Source organism: Quercus suber, unplaced genomic scaffold, assembly GCF_002906115.3.
Source record: "Quercus suber isolate HL8 unplaced genomic scaffold, Cork oak 2.0 scaffold_514, whole genome shotgun sequence".
NCBI classification, from domain to species: domain Eukaryota; kingdom Viridiplantae; phylum Streptophyta; class Magnoliopsida; order Fagales; family Fagaceae; genus Quercus; species Quercus suber.
The window spans coordinates 234,516-258,922 of record NW_027069963.1 but is presented as its reverse complement, the minus strand read 5'-3'; the positions used below and the strand labels follow the sequence as shown (position 1 = coordinate 258,922).

The window sequence follows — 24,407 nt, the reverse complement described above, 5'->3', positions numbered from 1 at the left end:
GTGTTGGGTTGTTGGTTTGTGTGGTTTTCTTCTTCCTGTTCTTGTTCTTCTAGGTTACTATGGACGTTGGAGAGAGGAGAGTCTCTAACAAGAGCAATGGTGAAACCAAAAAAAAAAAATATAATAATAATAATAAACTAATGTTATACACAACTACAGCAACCATATATATGTATATATATACACACCGATTAATATAGAAAATGTTTATATTTACACATTTATACACTCACTGATATGGGTAGTTTTGGGGCAAAATTGTGTAAATTTCACTATTTTTCTATTTTATAAGCACTTATGTGAATGCTATCATATGTGAAAGAGGGAAAGCTTTATGAAAAAATGGTACTTTCTTACAAGGGGGGAGCTTGTGTCGACATGTCTGTATTCTAACATATCCAATGACAACTGGCCACTGGACACAAGCCATTCCCTTCTTACAATGAGGCCATCTTGTTCTCATGGAGCATTCTTGTGAGCTCCACGTAATTAATTAAGTATTCTACAAAAGTTTGTGTTGATGCCCTAGTTAAAGAGGAAGAACCATCTGATTGGTTTATTTCTAATGTCATTAGTAATGTTTTTTTTATTTAACCTCATTATGTATCTAAAATTTCTATTGTTTTTAAAGCTAGTTTCTCTTATAATAATTGCAATCTGCCTCTTGCGGTTATTGAAAGTCTTAAAAAAATCAATTAAGTCTTCTAACTTTCAAATTTATTCAATTTAAATATTCCAATAGATTATATAAATATATATATAATTTTATTTTTGTTCTTGTATTATTCTCCTATAATTTTTAAGTTGATAAAAATCTGAATTTGATTATAATCCAAATACTTCATCTAATCATTTTATTATTAATTTATCTATAATTTCTAAGTTGCTAAAAATCTTAATTTGATTGCAATCCAGATTTTTCATCTAATCTATTTTTTAGACTTAAGAAAAATAGATATAATATTTTGTTCTTATCTTTTTCCCCTATAATTTATTAAGTTTTACATATTATTGGTTTTATTTTTATTTTTATTTTTGGTTCTTATCAATTACTTTTAGTGTTTTGGCTGCGCCAAATTTATCAACTACTTTTAATATTACTGTCACTTTTTTTTTTCTTTGGATTTTCTCTTCACATACCATTAATTTTTTTTTTCTTTAGATTTCCTCTTCACATGCCACTTATTTTTTGGATTTAAATTTCAGCTTCACACCTCCACAAATTAAATTGACATTAAATTTTTTGTTCATATCAACTTCTTCAATGTGAAGTGTGTGCGTATGTGTATATATATATATATATATATACTACATAATAAATACTCTCCCACTATTAGCCACTACTTTATTGGTTATTTAGAAAGGCCACTACTGTCAATTTTGCAACTCAAGTAACTGGCAAACTTCATTCTCTGAAACTTCTTCTCCCCGTGAGAAAGAAATAAAAACAGTAAACACGCTTTTCGGATTTTCAAAGCTTTTTCATATAAGTGATAAAGATTAAATATATAAGTTATAAAGATTAAATCATACTTTATTTCAACAGGTAAATTCTCGATTGGGATTTTAATCCGACGTGAGACTTGGTTTTAGAAGGGGACTCATTGATTGTTGTACAGGCTCTAAAGCAAGTTTCAAATGCTCCATCAACTGTTTCTAGTCTGATATATGGGATGCTAGCTGAATGTAATGAGTTTAGGAAAGTGTTTTTCTCTCATGTTAAAAGGCAAGGCAATAAGCTTACTCATTTATTGGCAAAACAAATTATTGGCTTAGATGATTTCTCTACTTAAATTGAAGAGTGTCCTTGTTTTTTAGAACAAGCTATTGTATATGATGTATTTGCTTCTTTATCTTCATAAATAAAGTTTTAGTCTTTCTATCAAAAAAAAAAAAAACTGATGTTTTATTTTGCAGATGGTTATGGCATGCTTCAAGAAAGTCATCCTATCAAATCTAGAAGGAATGGTCACGAGAATACAACATAATGGCATTGAAAATTTTATCGGAGTTCTTACCAATGAATCTACAGATCTGGGTACGTTGTCTTTTAATTTGTTCTCTTTCTACATTTTTTTTTTTTAATTAAGCACACTATTTATGGACCTTAAATTTACAAATGTTAGTGTGATATTACACTTGCTCACTGTGTTGAGGATGAAAATTTTTATCCAACTGTCCCGCCAAATATGATAAATATTGGTAACTTTTTCACTCTTAAATTTCCAGGTTTTGCCTAGATCTGATCTCCAATTAATTAAAATTTTTTTTTTTTCACTTTTATTGGCGTGCCGAATAGCTCCATAGACTTTTACTAAAAATTCTTTGATTAAATTTCAAATTACACCCCCCTAAAGTTGTTGGGAAATTGCCTCACATTCCAATTGTGACTTGGAAAGTTAATTAAGTTTCTTAGTTGAATAAGGAAAAATTAATTTGTGTTTCCTTGTTGTAGAAAGAAAAATTGTTTCTTAGTATGAAAGGAAGTCTATTCCTTGTTAAAGAGGTAATGTATTCCTAGTCTAAGAGGGAATAGACTCCTCGTTAAAGAGGTAATGTATTCCTAGTCCAAAAGGTAATGACAAAAGAGTCTTATAAATGGACAATGCTTCAAAGAATTTGATGGCTTTGGCTTTGGCTTTGACTTTGGCCCAACGGTCTTTCATATGGGGAGAGGGAAAATAAAACGTAGAACCAAGAAAGAGAAAATGGATTTTCTTTTGGGAGGAACACGAGGAAGAAGAGAGTAAGGTAGCCTTCAAGAAGACACAAAGAGAATATGTGCAGCAACAAGAATTTTTAAATTTGGATTTTACCCCCTAAATTTTAAGGGCATTTGAAGTTTACTCCCTAAAGTTTAAGAGTATTTAGATTTTATACCCTAAAATAGTAAAATTTCAGAATTTAGGGGGGTAAAATATAAACATTTCCAAACTTTAGGAGGGTAAAATTCAAATTATAAAATATCAGGGTGTATAATTCAAATACCTCAAACGTCGGGGAGTAAAATCTAAATTCTGAAATTTCATAGTGTAAAATCGAAACACCCCTAAACTTTAGGGGTGTAATTTGCAATTTACCCAAATTTTTTTTAAAAAATTTAGAAATGACTGTTTTAAGAGCGTTTACTCAAATATTTTTTGTGATAAAAAAATGTAATAACTTCAAATTATAATTAATGAAAACTATTAATCTTTACCACAAAAAAACAAAAAATAAAAACAAAACAAAACAAAAAAACAAGTGCCGGCACACTAGCAAAGGCTAATACAAGTGGGGAAAGTTTTATGGGTCATTGTTTCTTGTACTAGTATAATTTCCTTTTCCGAATGGGAGAAGGTTTGTTCACCGACCTTGTATAATTTTTCTATAAATAAGCAACGAGTAAATAATCTTTAGATCACTGTGCTAAGATTTAGATAGCAAGAAAATACAAAGATGGAGAGTGTAGTAGTGAGAAAAGTATGGAAAGAAAATCTTGTCAAGGAGTTCGAACTTGTGAAGGTAGCATTGAGGAGCCACCGCATGGTGTCAATCGACACAGAGTTTCCTGGTGTTGTGTACCGACCTGCTAACGTCGACGGGCACGACCTCGGAAAACTCCCTCCGAACTGGAACTACCAGGTTATCAGAGACAACGTGAACTCCACCAACATTATCCAGTTGGGTCTTGCTCTTTGCGACGACAAAGGTTGTCTTCCTGATTTCGGTAACAAGAGTCAGTACGTGTGGGAGTTCAACTTCAAAGATTTCGACGTTTACAATGATCTCCAGAACCCTGAATCGATCGAGTTGCTTGAGCGCCAAGGAATCGATTTTGACAAGAACTTGAAGGAGGGTATTGACTCTGCCGACTTTGCTGCGTTGATGTTGGAATCTGGGTTGTTGGGCAATCACTCTGCTTTCACTTGGGTCACCTTTCATGGTGCCTATGACATTGCCCACTTGATGAAAATCTTGATTCGGCGACCACTGCCGTATGATCTGACGGGGTTTATGATCATGGTGCAGAGTATATTTGGAAAAAGGCTTTTCGACTTGAAGCATATGATGAAGTTTTGTGATGGACTTTATGGGGGTTTAGAGAAAGTGGCTAACGCATTGGGAGTGCAACGTTTGGCTGGGAAGAGTCACCAGGCTGGTTCGGATACCTTGTTAACTCTGCAGACTTTCAAGAAGTTCTTGGACGTGTACTTTAAAGAACAGAACAATGGTGGACCTAGACATTATGGGCATTTGTTGACAAGGATGCAGTGTGTTCTTCACGGCTTGGAGTTGAATAATGGCTTTCATCAATTGAATAATGCGGGCTTGAAGATAATTAATCCGTTTAGCCATGGCTTTCATAGGTTAAATATGAATAGTGCTGGCTTGAAGATGATTAATCTGCGTCAATTGAATAGTGCTGGCTTGAAGATGATTAATCCGTTTAGCCATGGCTTTCATGTGATAAATCTGAATTTGTGCGGACAAACATCTGCAATATGTAATTGATTTTCATTCAAAAAGTTTTTTTCATTATTCTTTTCTGTGTTTTTGGTTTATAACGTCACTACAGGGTTAAATCTTTTTCGTTTCAATTTGTTTAATTTTATTTTGTTTTTCTGGTTCTTGATTTTAATATGGGTGCAAACCTGTGTCAATATCTATTATAACACATGACTATCAAAAAAACATCGCTGTTTACTACAAAGAAAATATAAATAACATCGCTATGAATTATTCCTGCCTGTGTACGAAAGAATTACTCAGCAGACGGTAATCAAATGGGAACTCTTTAAGATATTGGAGTAGCTATAGGAAGTCACATCCACTTTCCCTACACCTAAACAATGTTTTGATTGTGAACCAATTGGTCACTGCACATAGTATGTAACCCACAGTATGTATTAAGTAAAGTGAAAAGAAGAGAGAATCAATATACGGATATTTACAAGAAAAAATGAAATGATACGACATTCTGCAGCGTATGAAGTTCTATATACAAGGTGTTCATCTAGAACTTGTTTAAATTTTTTAAAGAAACCAAAAAAAAAAAAAAAAAAGACACTATCCTCAATGGTATCGCAAGGCAGAAGCCTGGACCTAAAAACACTTCCATAGGAATGACTTTCATGTATGATCAAAACCAGTTCAAATGCTTTGGTAATAGTAACTATACCTATAGCTAACACCTGAACCTTTGGGCTAAAAAAGGAATTCCCTTTGATAAATGGTTCTACTAGGTGCCAGCAGATTCACAGACGGCCCCAACTTTCAAATGAACAAAAAATTACTATGTCAGTCAGCAACGATTTGAGACCACCATAATCCCTGATGCTCATCTTCCTCCCTAAAGGAGCCAAAGCTGTGCATCATCCAGCACCCACTTGCAACGAGTTAACATCAAAACCAAAGATCAATCTGATTGCTGAAGTATGTTCACTATATCACGAAAAGGAAAAGACGATCCAAGAAAGCATCCTATTTCAACACAGCCCTATCCACACCTTTTCTTCTCAACCCTACAACAGTGTGTGTATTTCAAGCGGTGTCTTGGAAAGAAACTTGAATTTCGGAACTACACCTTGGCTTGATAACTGATGCAGTGGCCAAGCCCTGAAGCAATTTCACAACATCCACAGTATCGTCAAGATAGTACCTAGCTTTGCTTGGTTTTTGGCCAACCGTACATGCAAAGATCTCTGGTGCTGCAGGGAGACATGATTCATTAGCTATGCTTGATATGCTTTCAAACATGTCCTCATCAGATCTATCATCCCCAATGCACATCAAAAATCAGGTTGTTTCCCATTACTAATCATGGCAGAAAGAACTTTCTCTGCAACTAGCCCTTTAGTAACTCCCTGCAATGTGGATGCCAATGTTAGACACTCCAAAAACCAACCAAGAACAGGGACACAGAAGAGAGAGAGAAAACATGCATACCTGTGGCTTTACTTCAACAATATGCTGGCCCCTCTTAACAACCACAGGCTCATTTGCTAGTACACTTTCAAGATGGTCCAAAAGCTCCTTGGCCTGGCAAGTCCCAAAGTCAGGATCAGCATCTTGATGGTGCCATACCAAGGCACTCTCCTTGGCCTCTATATTGGAGCCATCAGTTGTCTCCGTGTATGATCTCATTACAGGTTCTGCAATCCTTTTCCAATCAAAATCTGTGGCTATGGGATTTGTTTCCCAATTTGATGTCCTACTCCACCTAGAATTTGAATCATAGTAAATATGAAATTAACACTTGTTGCCAATTATCTGAAAAACATCATTTTGATAAAAGGACACAGCACATTCATTGCACTTGAAAATTACCTTTATTAAATGGAACTCCCATTTCATGTAGGAAAATGTATTAGAAACGAAAACTACAAATTAGCACCCATAATTATGAAAATATAACATACCTTATGAAGTATCCATGCTCAGCCGCAATACCAAGATTCTCACATTGAGCAAACCATTCAGTAAGTGAGTCTTTCCCTCTACCACTAACTATGAATACTGTGTTCTTAGGGTCATCACACAGGTTGTTCAGAACAGAAATAACTTCAGGGGATGGGGTTTTAACAATTGAAGCTTCGGGCACTACTGTACCATCATAATCCAAAAATATTGCTCTTCTATCCGTCCTCCTATATGCAGAGACAATGTGATCAATAGAAAGCTTCCGGAAACTTGGGGAGAGAGATAAAACTCTAAAACCCAGACCAAAACCAAGGCCCCAACAACGTTTACTGTAGTGATCTTTGCATGCTCGATCCAAATCCTGCACAAAAGCGCGGGACCAATAAGCCACATCATGAGTGCTAATATAGCGAAAGTGTTTCTCATGCCGCAACTGCTTCTCTAAATCAGGCATCATGATAGCCGAATACAGTGCATTGGCTACAGCACCAGTATCCCATGGGTTCACCTTAATTGCCCCACTTAGCGATGGTGAGCATCCTATGAACTCTGAAACAACAAGTGTACTAGCACGACTAGAAGCAGAGGCAATTCCCAGAGCTTCATCCATTTTTGGAGTCCCTTGCCTACAAACAGTATACTTGTATGGGACTAGATTCATACCATCCCTCACAGCATTTACGATGCAACATTCTGCCAAAGCATAATAGGCAGTCTTCTCATAGGTAGGGACCTTACGGTCAATTAGAATAACTGGTTCATAGCCTGGAAAACCAAAATCCTCATTTATCCTTCTGGTAGTCATATATGTCTCCCTTTTTGCTTCTTGAACATCTTTCCCTGTGCTCCTTGCAGGATTTATAATTTGCACCAGGACAAGTTTGCCCCGTAACTCTTCGTGCTGCTGCAAAAGCTGTTCCATGGCTAATAATTTTAGACTGATGCCTTTGAATATGTCCATGTCATCGGCACCAAGAATTATTTTTTTCCCCTTGAATTGTTTCTGGATCTCTTTGGCCTTCATGGAAGAAGATGGGTGATTCAATGCAGATTCAAGTTGACCCATATGAATCCCCACAGCCAAAATTTTGATATACACAGTGCGTCCAAAATATTCAAGTCCAATGTGGCCCCGCTTAGATTCAAACACCAAGCCCATCAGTCTACTGCAACAAGATAGAAAGTGGCGAGCATAATCATATGTATGAAAACCAATCAAATCAGCATTAAGCAATGCTTTCATGATTTCTTCCCTGACTGGCAGAGTCCTGTAGATTTCTGATGAGGGAAATGGGCTATGGAGGAAGAAGCCAAGCTTGACTCGATTGAAAGCCTTTCTCAAAAATGTAGGGAGAACCATGAGGTGATAGTCATGAACCCATACAAAATCATATTCCGGATTGATCACCTCCAGAACCTTGTCTGCAAATATTTTATTAGCAGAAACATATGCCTGCCAAAGCATCCGGTCAAAGCCATTGCCATGGTCTGGGCAAATAGGCAGCATGTAGTGAAAAAGGGTCCACAAATATTGTTTACAGAATCCATGATAGAATTTCCTTTGAAGGTCAGGAGGAAGGAATGTGGGCACACAATTAAAATCCTCCAACAGTTTCAGGGAAACTTCTTCTTGCTCACTTGCATCTACATCAACCTTCAAAGATCCCACATATACAACATCATTGTTAGATGAGAAACCATCCTTAAGCTGTAAATAAAGTGAATCCTCATCAAAACTAAAGCACCATCTGCCAGATTCTGGATCCTTTTGAGCATGAAGAGGGAGAAAATTTGCCACTAATATTATTTTTTGATGGGTTTTAGGGGAGAGAACATCTAAATCTCCACTACTATCTACATCAGGAATGATTCCAGGAGCAGTCAACACCCGTGGAAGTGGTCTAGGAGTTTGAGGGAAATTCAACATATCCGCAGATGACAATTCCAGCAAACTTATGCGAGAAGACCTTGACACCATGATTGCCTGTAGGTGTTCATATATCTGTTATTTAAATTTTAAAATGCAGAACAATGAAGGAAAGATGCCCTTCCCGCCAAAAATATCGCAATGGATTAATCCAAATTAAAGAAAACCAAATACCTGCAGGAAGGCAGCAAAACACCGTTATAACCACCCTATAAAGGACAATGCCCAGCATTGGAACTATGCAATAAAATAAGCTTCCGTAAAAATCCACCATTCAATAATTACGATGGAGCAATAAATCTTTCATTTCTTATCAACTACTGGTTGAAATCTATGTATCAGGATTTTTTTTCCTATTAGAAATGCTATATGCTGCTTTCTGTGAATGTTTCTCCACCAGCAAAAGTCATTCAAACAGTCAAAGTCACTAAAGAAGAAAATTTCACATGATTCTACTATAGGATGAATAACAATTTTCAAATATGTTCCCTACTGCAATGATTAGAACTCTAAGTCCGGCACATCCCCAACTAGGAACATCAAATGTAAGTGCGCTTAGAATGTATTTTATCAGCTATGTATGTAGTTATTAAAAATGCAGGTGCCTCTTAAACAGGGAGCTTATGCCTGCTTCAACCCATGAAGCAATGAAAAAAAAAGGTCCCAAACCATAGTGAGGATAGAAGAAAGACATGCCTAGCTGCTATTTACAAGCAAACAAACGCGCATCAAACTAAGCAGAAAAGAGAAAAGATAATCAGGATAAATGAAGGAAACCCAAAGGCAGAGCCTTGAATTCTTTCTAAAGCATAGACACCATAGAAAGGCACAATTGATCTTGCCTACAATACCCTCAAATATCAAATTATTTTTTATAAACAATCTCTATTCCATACAAATCTAACACCATTTTCAATTATACATGAAATATCCTTCTATGCTTAATTGCAGATCAAGGTTGTCAAAAAGAGCTATATGATCTTATGCTTTCATATGCTGAAATGACGCAGTTATACAGCCTACCTTGTTTCTTAAGATGACCATTGCATACATGAGGTGCATAAAGACAGGAAAAATAAAAGACAAAATGTGTAGTTACAGAATGAACATGAATAAGCAGATAAAAAAATGTCAAGAGTGATACTACAGCCACAGCTTAAATAATATTGAAATTTACAATGATTAAAATTTTCAAGTCATATCTTAATTTCCATCATATTCTATAGAGAAAAGAGCTGCATTCATGTATCCACAATTAGCAGAAAACAACAAAGAGCTAAATGTTCTGACATAATTTCAAATATCTGAATGCTCAAAGACCATCTAGAGGTGACTTCTTTGCAGAGACTCATCCAAGAGGTGACTATTCATGTGAACTCAATTTATATCATGCAAGGTTTAACTAACAACAAAGGGAAGAAAATGTAGATAGAGAAACAGACAAAAACATGTATACAATTATACAGGTAACAAGGGAAGGAATATATGTCTATGTTTCATTGGTTTATATGAATCTCATTGTATATACTTATCAACAAAAAAGAAAAAAGAAAAAAGAATATAGTCATTGTATATACTTACCCAAAAGTCCTTTATAATAATTCTGACCTACTTGTTAAAACGTATGAATACAATTACTAGAAGATCAGGACAAATTTTATGAAGCCAGCGGAATGGAAAGGAATATTCTATGAAACAAAATTTATGAAGCTTGTAGAATTGGAAAAGAATATTCTTGAATTGATTTTTTAATATAAAATAAAAAATTAAAGTATATTGTATCAATATACTACTTAATCCCTTTGCTTCCACCAAGACCATTATTAAATTACCTTATCTGATCTTCTAATAATGGTATAGGGATACGTTCAATTTAACAAAGCAGATTTGACATAAGTGGTTAATGAATTACATTTGGATAATGATGAAGTTCTTACTTACATTCATATATATCAGACATTTTTTTTTTCCTATGGATAGGTTTATTTTTACAGATTTTAGGAGGTCACCATTTGTCTTTAGCTCCTTGAAATTATTATTGATTCATCACTAAATCAGCTTATCTGGTTACTAATAATGGACAAAGCGGAATAATCTTCAATTAATGTAATAAATAATAGCTTCTTGGCCATTTATTGGTTCATCCTTATCTTCAACAGTAATGGAAAATTTTTACTAGAAATAGTATAATAAAACTCAAAAACCATTGCTCTAACCAGATTTAGTATTCCAAAATATTCACATGCAATTTGTATATTTGAGCAGAAAAATATTTCATTGATAAAATTATCACGATATTATTTTTCTTCAAGACTCCATTTTTCTTGACCCTTCATCCTTATCCACTGTGCTAAAGAATAACTCTCATGCCCCTTGACCTTTCTTTAAAGACATATCCACCCATCCATCCATCCATCCACACATACATACATAAACATACAGAAATTACATCCATAGAACCAAAAGAACAAAAAGAAAGAGAGAAAATTATGTAACCAAACAAAAGCTAGCAGAATTGGCAATATGAAACCATAGAACCATGAGAAGTTTCAGCAAAAAATTGAAATGCCAACAAGGCAACAATCCCACGTGGAGAGAGAGAGAGAGAGAGAGAGAATACCAGAATAGAAACCAAGCTGATCCAACAATAGAGCTTCTAGTTAAGCGGTGTGTAACAGTAAAGATCTATTTTTCTGCAAAGAAAAACCATACCCAACAAAAGAAAAAATCCAGATAAGCAATGCAAGTTATGTTTGGTTGGCAAGAAACCCAAGAAAAGATAAAAAAGAAAACTCTGCAATCTCACAGAAGAAAACCCAAGTTCTCATCTTTTACATTTCCAAGAGCAAAAAGCAAAGAAACCAATGTGAACAAACTTACCAACAGAAAAAAATAAAAAGGAAGTACAGATACGAAATACTCCATCAGAGAAAAAAAGAGAGAGAGAGAGAAGAGAGAAAGAACGTTTAGTGTATGGTGTTAGGTTCGAAACTGGTGAGATTTGTGAGGAGCTTTTATGGGTTCGAAACTGACTTGGAAAAAAAAAAGAGTGAAAAATAATACTATTTATATATATTGTAGGTTCCCTTTGGAATGGTGTTTGTTTGTATATTTGTTAATTTGATAAATTGTTCGTTCAACAAAGGAAGCTCTCAGATTAGATAAAATCGTAGAAAGTCAAAAAAGAAAGATATATATGAGAGAGAGAGAGTTGGATTGCAACCATGGTTGGTCTTACGTTATAGTCTTGTGGATTTGGTCACCCACAAATACCCTTAACTTTCAACTTTATTAGGTGTGTACCCTTATTCGTTTCCTAACTTTTGAAACATGTGTTTTTTTATATCATATTTTGGGAAAATTTGGGTGATGGGCTCAATAATTTGTAAGGTAGTATTTATTACACACATGTTTATGCATATAATACACACAGTTTTCAAAAAAAAATCGAAGTTGGAACTTGATTTTGGTATGTATGTATGCTATGTGCATTAAGTGAGGTGTACTAGACATTTTTCTAATATAAAAGACATATTGTAAATCCAAAAATTTTATATGTTTCATCCCTCAATTATTACTTCATAGGATTTTCAAGGTATTATAGACTTTTTTTTCTCCAAAAACAACAAAAGGGGTATCTCATAGATAGGGAGATAAATAATTTGACTAAAAAAAACTTGGATGCCCCGTATAAAAATAAAAATAAAAATGTGTTATTATATTGCTTTATCCTCTATGACCACATATAAATCAATAAGTTTTTGTTAAGAAAGCAAAATTTGACAACTTTGAGGTGATATATATATATATATATATATTTTTTTTTTTTAAAAGTTGTCGAGATGATATGTTGTAAACTTGTGATCCTAATGTCGACATTTACAAAAAAAAAAAAAAAATTATTTATCATATTCAATTAGCACCATTCACATTCATTATCAATCAGTTTGTAAGTGTTTTGTGCTAAAAATTGTAGTAATTTCAATGTTTTCCTATGATAAAAGTGCTAATAGTAGGACCTGTTTAAAAATTATATTTAATCAATTATAACTCACTCTAACAAATTGTGAAAGATGTGCTATCACCTTTAACATTTTAATGCCATTTAAATAAAACAAAAAAACTATAACATTTTTACATATAGGTGATAATTTTTCTTCAATACTATGTCTTTCTAAATGCTTTTTTTTTTTTTTTTATATATATATAAAAAAAAGCAGTTTATCTTTTATTTAAGTGTTACTTTTGATGGCTTCATTTGAAAATCAGGACACTTGTCATCCTTGCAATGCAAAGGGTGTGATGTCCCATTTCTAATTTAAGAAATCGGTTAAATAGGTAATAAAGATAAAGAGTAGGAGTAAAGAAGATCATTCATAGGTCAGTTTTCTATCACCTCCAAAAAAATCATAGGTTATTTAAAAAAACACGCACACACAAATGAGGAATACTTGAATGGAAAATTTGGCAATATGTCATCTTGCTAAGAAGAAGGGGTTAAATATGTAATTCAATATGATTAATAGTCAACCCATGACTAAAAGAATTAGGTTAACCTCAATCCTCCAATAGATTGTTCTGTACCTAAAACCTAATTCTTTAGGCAGCAAAAGAAAGACCTCATTATTACCATAAAGAATATTATCCTTCAATCCTGTTCTTGATCTACCAATCTTTTATGTGCTATTATTATTTTGTAGGTAGAAATAATAGTTATTGACCGTCTCTTGGTTTCTAAAAAAAAATAAGTAATGAATGAAAGCTGAAAATCCCTGTTGTACTCTGCCTGCCTGCCTACGGATAAACATAAACATAAATTGTGCGCCCAAAACTATCATTGTGAATCTCCCCTGTTTTTTTTGTGTTTCTCGAATTTCTCTAATTTTCAATTCATTAAACTATCAAAACAAATATGAGTATAATAAAATAAGGAAAATATTAACGAGTATTTTTAGGGTATTGGTTAATAATTTACTTAAAGAAAGTTTTTATGGAAAATGAAAAAAAAAAGTAATTAATATTTTGACAGCTATTTTCATTTCCCATAAAAGTGGTATCAAAAATTTCATAAAATTGATTATTAATGAGTGCCCTAAGAGCACTCGTTAGCATAACCCATAAAATAATAATCAATAGATTTTCCCTGGAGGGAAAGACTTTTGAGACTAATAAAATTCTTGAGTTTGTAATATCAATTGATACGAGTAAATTGAATTAGCTTTGATTTTCTGGTAGTAGATTGATATTAAAAAGCTGAGTTCCTTTAGTTACTTTATATTTTTTATTTTGTTTCGAATTTTGCTTGTTAAATATAAATAATAATGTGAGTGTAAATTTTTAATACCACGGCAACTATACAAAACGCTAAGAGCTTTGTAAATTGTAACTCAATTGACATTTCATGGTGTTTTTAATTGAAACATTTAGAATTAAAACTCTCCCTTCCCAACTGTCAATTAAAAAAAAAAAACTATACAAATCACACTAATTATAATTATATATATGTCATTATATGGTTGAACAAAAAATTTTGCAACATGGGTAATGGTCTTCTACCCTCTACTCTCAACCTTTTTAGCTGCAACTGCAGTGGTTTAGAATGAGAGCAATAACCAACTCATTATTCCATTTTATACTCCATTATTCACAGTACGTTACACATTCATTTTCCCCCTTTGATAGTGACCTAAGTTTAAAATGGAAAAATAAAAATAAGACACATGACATGCTTTAGTTGGTCGAATATAATTGAAACATTAAAAATGGAACGTATGATTTTTATTCACGAAACCCTAATCCATAGAAGGCTATAATTGATGTTAGCCTTTACAATAAAACATGTATCAGACCCTCACTAAAATAATAAGCCTTGCTCTCATGTAATAAAATGTACCAAGTATAGTAACCGATAATTGATAGCATATAAATAAGTGGGCTACTTGATTTGCTATCTTTACTTGTATTATAGTCCAACCAATGGCACCTTATGAACACAAAAATTAATATCTGTTTGGTGATTAAAAGCTTTCCTCTCGGCGCACGATTAGCTCTATTTGCTATAATGTGCTCACATGCTATGGAACCCCTAGGTTGTGAGAGGCCTAAGTACACCCAATAGGGCCAATACATAAGATAAATTCTCTCCATTCTGTCGATTTTATCCGTTCCAAGCTAAAAAAAAAAAAAAATTTCTATGTGCATTATAGCTCATACTCTAGTCAAGTATTTATTGTTCTTTAATATATGTTTTTAGGACACTTGTTGATTGGACCCATCTTAGAATGAATTGATAATGAATTTGGATAATAATCCTATGAATGTACACTTAATAATTGAGTTTATGGCTGTTCAGTACCCATATGGATACGGCAAAATAGAAGAGTGTGGGTTACGTAGAGAATAATAAGGCCAATAAAGGGTCAATATGAGCTGTAACCTAATCATGACCAGCTTGGTGAAATGCAACAAATTAGTAGTTTGACTAAAACGCCTATAATGCAAAGAGAGAGAGAGACAGAGATAATAAAAAATTAGTGGAAACCACATTTATTTTGGTAGGATAGAAAAAGTGCACGCGGCTGCTCGACCACGCTATTTCATAATCTGTCATCCACTTTGAATAATCCTTACGCATTTACTTACTTCCTTTTTACCTTATTCACGTAACGTTATGACCTTTATTTTAAAAAAAAAAAAAAAACCAAAATTGCCGTTATAATTTAACAAAAAATACTACGTTCATAATATTTTCATAAAAAAAATTTAGATGATTGATTGTTACTAAATGTTACTAATTAATAAAATATTAATTTTAATGGTTAATTCAAATTAAAAACAAATAACATCCTGTCACTTAAAATTTGTTACAAAAATATTATAAATGTAACATTTGTTTTTAATTTAATCTTTTTGTGCCGACAAACCAACCCCGTTTAAGTTTGCAACCCATGATTAAGCTGGTAAGATTAAAAAAAAAGTAAAAATAAATAATTAAAGAAAAAAAGGTTTGTCTCTTTCTTTTATTCGTTTTGGATAAGTATAAACAATAGTGTTGACATCTCTTACCTTATTAAATTGTTATAATTTGTAACTGTTAACTGTTTGCCAGTGACATAATGAGACGTAGAAGTTATTAATTCATTATCTTTTGGCCATTCTCTTATTCTTTCTCCATCTTAATAGATAAATAATAGTACTACTTAGAGTTCTTTTACGTTTCTTCTTTAAAAAAAAAAAATCCTTTTACGTTACATACATACATTAGCAATGCAAGGGTCAAAATGTAAAGTATACATGCGAAAGAACCTACCTCATGACATGTAATCCGACTCATGCAAGTTAACATTACAAACCTTATTAATAATTTAAATTTAATTTTAAATTCATAAAACCTACCCAATGATTTGTAATTCAACTCATGCAAGTTAAATTATGGAATTAAAATTATTAATAAGGTTTTTTTTTTTTTGCGAAATTCTATTCCAATTTGAGACATTAAAAAATATTAATATTAATGAAAAAGAAAAGTAAGATAATTTTGAAATATCTAAAAAAATATGCCGTTCCTTGTAATCGGTAACTTACTATTAATCTATGGACTTAATTAACAGGTGCTGGCCAGCACCTGTTAATGAACCAGCTGTGATTCATTTATAATCTATTACAAATCCCACTGCATATGAAATTGACAAAGTTTTACTTTTAATTGTGATTTATTACAAAATAATTCGACATTTTCTATTTAAACTGACAAACATTTAACACATATTCAGTTTTTTAGATAGTTGGACTCCCTAATTAAGGTCAATCATGTAGTGGCATTGGTTAATGTAATAATTTTATCTTTTCTCAATGATAATTAAATTTAAATTTAGGGTCATGTTAACGAATGCTCTTAGGGTAATTGTTAATAAACCATAATAGGAAAGTTTTGACACCACTTTTATAGAAAATATAAAAAACTGTCAATAACATTTATTATTTTATTATTCTCTCAATAAAATATTTCTAAATATAGTTCCTAATAGGGCAACATTAATGAATTTAATTAGGAAACTTAAGACACAATGCCTTAAAAACTGTACCTACATTTTATTACTTGTAATAATAATATTTTTCAAACTATTTTTTGGAGAGAGATTCAATTTATAGGGTCCACTTTTGATAATTTTTTTTATCATCTAATTAAGACACCGATTGGTTTTGATGTAAGCAATGGATTAAACTTATTTAATAATATGGGAGAAACATTCCTATTTTTGTTTTTGGAGTAAATAGTAATACTTATTAGAACACACACGAAAATAGTAATAATAGTATTTTAAACCCGGTTTATAATACATTACATAATCAGAATACAATTACAAAATGGTCTAACTTTTGTAGTTGTAGACTAGGGTTATAAATAGCGAACATTAGACACATACAACCAATGTAGGAAAAACATTCCTATTTTTTTGAGTAAATAGTAATGCTTATTAGACTACATACGAAAATAGTAATAATAGTGTTTTAAACTAGGTTTATAATACATTATATAATCAGAGTACAACTACAAAAGGGTTTAACCTTTGTAGTTGTAGATTGGAGTTATAAATAGCGGATTCTAAACACACACAACCAATGTGGGAGAAACATTCCTATTTTTTTTTAATACTCTGATTATGTAATGTATTATAAACTCAGTTTAAATACACTATTATTACTATTTTTGTGTGTGTTCTAATAAATATTACTGTTTACTAAAAAAAAAAAATGTTTATCTCACATTAGTTGTGTGTGTTTAGTATCTGCTATTTATAACCCTATTATACAACTACAAAGGTTAGACCCTTTTGTAATTGTACTCTAGTTATCTAATGTATTATAAACCCAGTTTAAAACACTATTATTACTATTTTCGTTTATATTCTAATAAATATTACTATTTACTAAAAAAATTCATTTAATAATAAAAAATTTACCAATAGAACTAACTAAAACTCAAATAGTTTTCAAAATATATGGCATAAAACGAAACACAATTGAATTAATTATACAAATTTTAAATTAAAAATATCTTTCACCTTCAAAACCCAACTAAAAAAAAGTCTTATACAGGGATAAATAAAATAAAATAAAATGTTGTTAGGAAGACCATGGCAAAAATGTAATAATGATGAAAAGGAGGTCCCTAATGGAATTGTGCAATTCGATGTGGATAAAGTCATAAAACCTAGGAGACAAGGATCTTTAAATGCCTTTCCTTCCTTTACCCTCTGGCTCGTTCCATTTTCCTCATCCTTACATTTTAATTCCAACGTTATCCCTTTTCCTTTTCCTTTTCCTTTTGCTTCCGCAATCTCGTACGGCCTTTTCAGTTTTTCACACTTGAGACCAATACCCTTTAACTTTGACAACTCAGAACGCACTTGTTTCATTTTTGTTGGATATCCCACGCCATGTCAGCATACCATTCAGATATTCTAATTAATATTTGAGAAATACTAACAAGTATATTTTGTTAATAATCTATTTAATAAAATTTTTATGGGATATAAAAAAAAAAGAAAAAAAAAGAAATGTTAACGAGTGCTCTAAGGGCACTCATTAATAATATATTTTAGAAAATTTTTAGGAGAAATGAAAAAAAGTAATTAATATTTTGACAATTTTTTTTCATTTTCCATAAAAATTGTATGAAAATTTTCCTAAAATGGATTATTAAACCCAAAAATAATTAATATTTTAACAGTTTTTTTTTTTTTTTTCATAAAAGTAGTATTAAATTTTTTTAAAAATAGATTATTAAATAGTGCTCTCAGGGCACTCGTTAGCATGACCCTTAATATTTTATGAGTAAGTCTAGTACTACAACTAGTTTTTCAATTTTACTATAACTTTGCCATGTAGCAACTCTGGAGTGGTAGAATCATGGACTCACATAGACTCACCGTTTTATTTTTACTACTTACAACTCATCATGTAAGCAAATTGTAGATAAAGTTGTGAAAATTATTGTGATAATAAACCTACTTATATTATATATATATATATATATGTACTAATTCTTTAAGTACAAGTAAAAAAAAAAACTACTGTTACTACTTATTCTTTCATCATATGTACTCTTATTTCAAGAAGAAAGAAAAGATATGTCAAATCCATGACATGTAGCCAAGACATTAATAAGTATCAATGCCATTCCATTTACTCAATCTCATTCTATGATTTTCATATTTATAGATTTTGTTAATTGATGTTCTAAAAACATTTATTTAGTAAATATATTTTTTTAAAATTATTGGAGACTGAAAAAAATTGATATTTTAACTGCTTTTTATATTTTTTATAAAAGTGATATTAATTTTTTTTTAGAGCACCCATTAATTAAGCCATTGATATAATATTTAACTTTTTATGAAAGTATATTATTTAGCTGTTTTATTCTAAATTTTGAAAAGTTAAATAGTAAAACATTAGATCTATTTTAATTATCTTTTTATATTTTTATAATTTGATTGTAGGGGAATGAGTAATTTAAATTCTAGATATATGTGTTAAAAAAAAGTTATGTTATAAAATTATATGAAATTATACAAAATATTAATGTTTTTATGAGAGAACTAAATAACAAAAAGGTTTCAACACTTTTTTTTTTCTTTTTTGGATAGTTGAAAGCTTTCAAAAACTTATTTCCATGGCCGCAATTAAATGGATGAAAAAAGTCAAACTTTCACAAACAATAATGGTTTTCGAACAACATTTTCCCTCAAGATAAAGGAAAGACACTTGTCATAATAAATTTAAATTCCCTGTTTTATTTAATAAAAACCAATCTCGTGATCTCTATCGGTACTATGTCGGCGTCTTTCAAACATTGACATCAATCATCATCGACTAATCCATAAAAATCCATTGTCAACAATACAGAATAGCATGCGTTGAAGAGAGACTAGTGTTGTGTTATTGATTCTTCGTTTCTGACTAGGAATTTTAGAAGGCCATTCATCCCGTGGTACATGGCACGCCTACGTACGTGTCAAGAAAAAAAAAATATCAGCTTCACAATTTTCCTATCTTATGGATTCTACTTACATATGCCTTTGGAGTATATGCCACGCGTACAACACGTGTTGAGAAAAAATAATATCAGGTTCACATTATACCTAATTTATGGGTTTTATTGATATATAATCTTAGGATATACGTTAATAAATTATTTTAAGACATTTTTTATGAAAAAATGAAAAAAAAAAAAAACTAATTTTTTCATAAAAAAGTTTATTAAAATGAATGGTTAATGTAGGGCATATATTAACCAGACCTATAACTTATACTCACAACAATTATTAATTGAGAAAAGCTAACGGATGTCTTAGAAGTATCGATTTATGAAATATTTTTAGAAATTTTTTACTAAAAAAAAAAGAAGGTAATTGACTTTTTTGACACATTTTTAGATTTTTCATGGAAGTAGTAGCAAAATTTTCATAAAATTGTCTATTACCAAATGCCTTAAGGACATCCAGTAATAGGACTCTTGTTAATAAATCATTTTAGACAAATTTTGACACTACTTTTACAATAAATATTAAAAGATGTAAAAAAAATTAAAATTTTTTTATTAATAAAAAGCTTATAACAATATTTCCTAAACTAGTATCTTTAGGGCATCCGTTAATTTCTCCATTTATTTTTATCTTCTATTGTGGGTTTAAGTTATCTCAATTGTTAAAAAAAATTTTGGTTGAGCAAAGTAATTGAAATTCAGATCTCATTTATATAAAAAAAAAAAAAATCAATTGATGTTTTTGCCTAATAATAAATGCTACAATTATCATATGGTGGACATTATAGATTGGAATTTTATCTTATTTATAATATATATAAAAAAAAAAAGAAAAAAAGAAAAAAGAAAAAAAAGATCTTTCTGTTTGTAAACTAAAAAATAATCATAAATCAATAGTGGAGAAAAATAATCATGATCTATAGTGGACATTAACATTATAGATTGTTATGACTTTCATTGAAAGTTGAAACGTGGAATTGTAAATGACGCCTTCCCCAAAAAAATAAATAATAAAAATTGTAGATGCCATAAAGACTAAAGTGGTTCAACCGTTCATAGCAATTGTATTGCTGTCATCCTAAAAACATCGTACATATCTTAGTATTTTCATGACATTCTCCATGAAATGTGGGATTTTGTTAGATAATACTAAGTAATTAGGATATTCTTAAAATTTAGAAATATCACGGACAAAAATGAAGATATTAAATAGCACTCACAAATTTCTAATATCTTTGAATAATGAGATGGGGGTAAGGGTTGAGCACGGGACGCTGGATCCAATTCAAGTCCATGATAGGGATACATTATTTTTAATTTTTTCTATAATTATTGATATGATCTATTATGATTAGAACAACACTCACTACACTTGTGTTCACCATTAATACAATTTTATTTAGGCAAATCACAACAAATCACTTTGCAATTGTGAAAAAAAGTATAAATTTTTTTGGCCTTAGACTTATTGATAGATTTATTTAAACATAATGAAAATAATTAGAAAAAATGGATGAGGATCCTCTAGATTTATTAAGCTAACTCCACTGTGAAGTTCATAAAATATTATCCATCAATTTTAAAATGAGAGGATTGGATTTTATTAAATTATCAAAGTTTCAAATAGATACCAAAATAGTGGCAGTCAAATTTTTTTAATATATCTATGTTGATGACATGGTAAAATATAAGGATAATTGTAGGGTCAGTTTTTGTTGCCCAAGCCCAAAGGATATGGGTTAAAGGCCCAACGAACCTAGAACAATGAATTTGTAGAGAGTGGATTGAAGGTTTAGGCGCTGGCCGGCGTTCACGAAGCATGAACTCTTTCCTTTTATTGAAAAATACTTAGAACAATTTACAACTGGGGGATGCTCCTCGGCCCATGGCCGAGGAGGTTTTTTCTTCCCCCCTCCCCCCAAAAAAACCCCCCTTTACATTTTGCTCACATTTCTTATATATCCCCCTCTTCCTCCTCCTGTTGATCATCTATTGGCCTCCCTTCTGACCGTCCGTCCCATCAGAGGCCATATCCATGCTCCAGTGGTTTGCCCTGATCGATGTTGCTCTGTCAAGGGGTTACATCCCCATTAATGTGGCCAGAAGGGTTAGGTGAGCGTATTCAATGCTGAAGTGACAGTTCACCCAGGGCTTGCCCCTTCTTCGTACTGAGGTCTCGGACGACCGAGGCTAGGGTCATCCTCGGACCCATCATGCGCCCTCGGCGTGGGCCATTTGAGCCTGGGTTGAAGTGGGCCGAGGCTACCCGATTTTCTGGCCCCACAATAATAATCACAAACTATTTTAAGTTTTATTTTATTTTATTACAAACTGCTAATGTAATGGGTGGTTTTTTGTAAGTAAAAATGTGATATTAGTGGTGGATCTATATAAGAACCAATAAGAATTTGCAACATCAACAATCTGTAAAAATATTGTAAAATAATTTGTGTCTGTAGCATTACTCAAAATATAATCAATCGTAAAATGAATCGGTAGGATTATAAGACTTCTATGTTATCCTATAATTCTGTAATTCTAGAAGATCTTGATATTTATTTAAAAAAAGATACTTGCTTGAGATTAATTTCTTAATAACTCATACACCTATTATAATGGGAATTTTACTTTTAACACAACTTTGCATTTGGATTCACAACATATATCAAATGTATTGACGCTTGTTTTGGGGGGGTGGGGGAAGAGGGGGAAGAAATACAAAAGAAAATTCACAAATTATAAACTAGCCTAATTGAGTATTGGAAGTTTATAATTAGTTCATTTAATTTTAATATGAACAAGAACATCACTAAACTTGATTACTTATTCAAATTACATATTTCATATGTGTATAATGTTACACACACACACGCACACACACATACTCAAATCATGACTCATGTTTGGTAGTTAAATAATAACTAATTGTTATTGTGGAAGCAGGAAATTAGTTCGGGCTTAACTACTTACTTTTGATCATAATTAATTTATATTATGGGCTTAATACATTCCGCAATGGAAAATTTGAATAAGAACTAGATAACTCTCTACTTTATAAAATTGTGTTTAGGACTTTATTCGAACAATTTTCTTGAAGTTAAGATGAACAAAGACCTTGGGGTAAACTAATTAATATTTTAATCAGATAATAAATAATAATATTTATGAAGTGACGAACCACATAAATGGAATGCTTATTGTATCTATCAAGATAATGTTTTGAGCTCAAATATAATTGTAGGGAAGTAGCACATAAAACCCAAGTAAGCAGTGGGCCTTATAACAAGTTCATAACATATCGTTTCAAAATATGGGGCCCCACTACGGAGGCACGATCCCAAAGCACGAATTAAAGGTAAAATAAAAGGTTGTCAGAAACACCTCAAGATCTCAAATCTCGGAATTCGACCTAACAGGAACCATTACCTGTGGTCCGAGCATGTTTAAACCACTAGTCACCCGAGAAGAAGGCCTGTTGAATACACTTCCTGTGCCAATCCGTGTTCCGAGCTACCAAAGAACGAACCTAAGATTTCAAGCTAGAGGGGTCAGAGTATAAGAAAAAAAAATTCAAATAGACATCCATATAGTATTAACAAATTATAAATACATAAAATAATTATTTCTTAATACATTAAAATGTAATTATTTGCCAACAAAGACAAAAATAAATAAATAAATAAACAAAGAATTTTTTTTTTTAAATAATAGGCTAGCCAGGATTTTTTATTTTATTTTAAGTTAGAGCATTCACACTAGTGGTGCTAAAAAATTTAGCTTTTAGCACCTCAAAAAAGCTAATTTATTTATTTTACCACCTCATTTTACAATACACCCAACATCATATGTTCTATTTTTTACCACTTCATTTAAAATAATATAAACAACTCATTAAAATAATAAAGGAAGAGAGAGAATTTGATTTTTTTTTTTAATTGAAGGTAGAGAGATAATCTTAATCAAATATTGTATTTTATTTTTAACAACTTGCTATAATCAACTGGAATTTATACCAATTTACTGTAGTTCAAAAAATTTAACTTTAGTTTCTCTAATGACACATGATTTTTTGGTGATAAAATAGTTTTTTTTGCTAACATACAATAAACATTGTGAATGTTTTTATTGTTGTTGTTAAGTTTTTGGGTTGGATAATTCCTAGTTGGACGAGGGCCTAAGGCATGCACGAAATATCCGAGAATGTCCTCTGGATCTTCCTGACAAATCCATAGCAACTAACTTGACACAGTTGCATTTAAAGCAACAGATAACTTACAAGAATAAAAAATTAAAATTATAAAAATAAAAAATAAAAAAGCCCCCCCCNTTTTTTAATTAAAAAAAAAAAAAAAAACTAGTGGATGAAGGCCTCAATATGGGATGAAAACGCCCTCGCCTCATACTTCATCCACTAGTTTTTTTTTTTTTTTTAATAAATTAAAAAACAATAGAATTATTATTATTATTTTTTAATAAAAACCGTATAAAGATATGCAATTTATTCTTCACATATAAACATAAGAATATATTGAAATTTTTACACCAACATTTGACTTCATTACATTGGTTACACACAGTTCTTTTGTTTTAATGTATAAATCAATTCTAAACTATATATACAAGACACAAAAAACCTTTGAAGTTTTAAAACTATTTAAAAAAAAAATCAAAATTTGAAGATATCCGATCTCGTTTTCCCACCCCCCTTAGTTTTTATGGGTACTTTCCTTAACTATGATTTGGAGCTAACAAAATAAAAGAAATAAAGTGTTCTATCAATTTTCTAATAATATTAAGATACAATGGTCCCTTCAGTTATTTGTTTAAATTTTCAAAATTCACATTTTTTATAAAGTATTTTGTTAACAATGATTTGAAGCTAGCCATAAACAATAAATTGATTCATATTCTTTAAATGTATTCGCACACAAAGACTCCTTTAGGTATGTCTTCAAGTAGTGTTTGAAGTCTATATCCTTTTCTTTAATGTGGCGTTTGGTACAGGGTAATGTTTTAAGATTTCTAAGA

The 24,407-nt window shown here is 31.4% G+C and overlaps 2 protein-coding genes across 2 annotated transcripts; one reads left to right on the top strand and one right to left on the bottom strand.

The window, feature by feature from the left end:
* Nucleotides 1–3,438: 3,438 nt before the first annotated feature.
* Nucleotides 3,439–4,494, top strand: LOC112020165 (probable CCR4-associated factor 1 homolog 11). Its single transcript, XM_024052715.1, has one exon. The coding sequence runs from the start codon at nt 3,439–3,441 to the stop codon at nt 4,492–4,494; it is 1,056 nt and encodes a 351-aa protein (XP_023908483.1).
* A 372-nt stretch (nt 4,495–4,866) lies between these two features.
* On the bottom strand, nt 4,867–11,181 carry LOC112020169 (probable alpha,alpha-trehalose-phosphate synthase [UDP-forming] 9). Its single transcript, XM_065763583.1, is given in 5 exon segments — nt 4,867–5,777; nt 5,780–5,846; nt 5,929–6,202; nt 6,402–8,503; nt 10,950–11,181. Coding segments are annotated over 4 exon segments (2,574 nt in total). The 5' UTR covers nt 8,381–8,503; nt 10,950–11,181; the 3' UTR covers nt 4,867–5,523.
* Nucleotides 11,182–24,407: the final 13,226 nt, after the last annotated feature.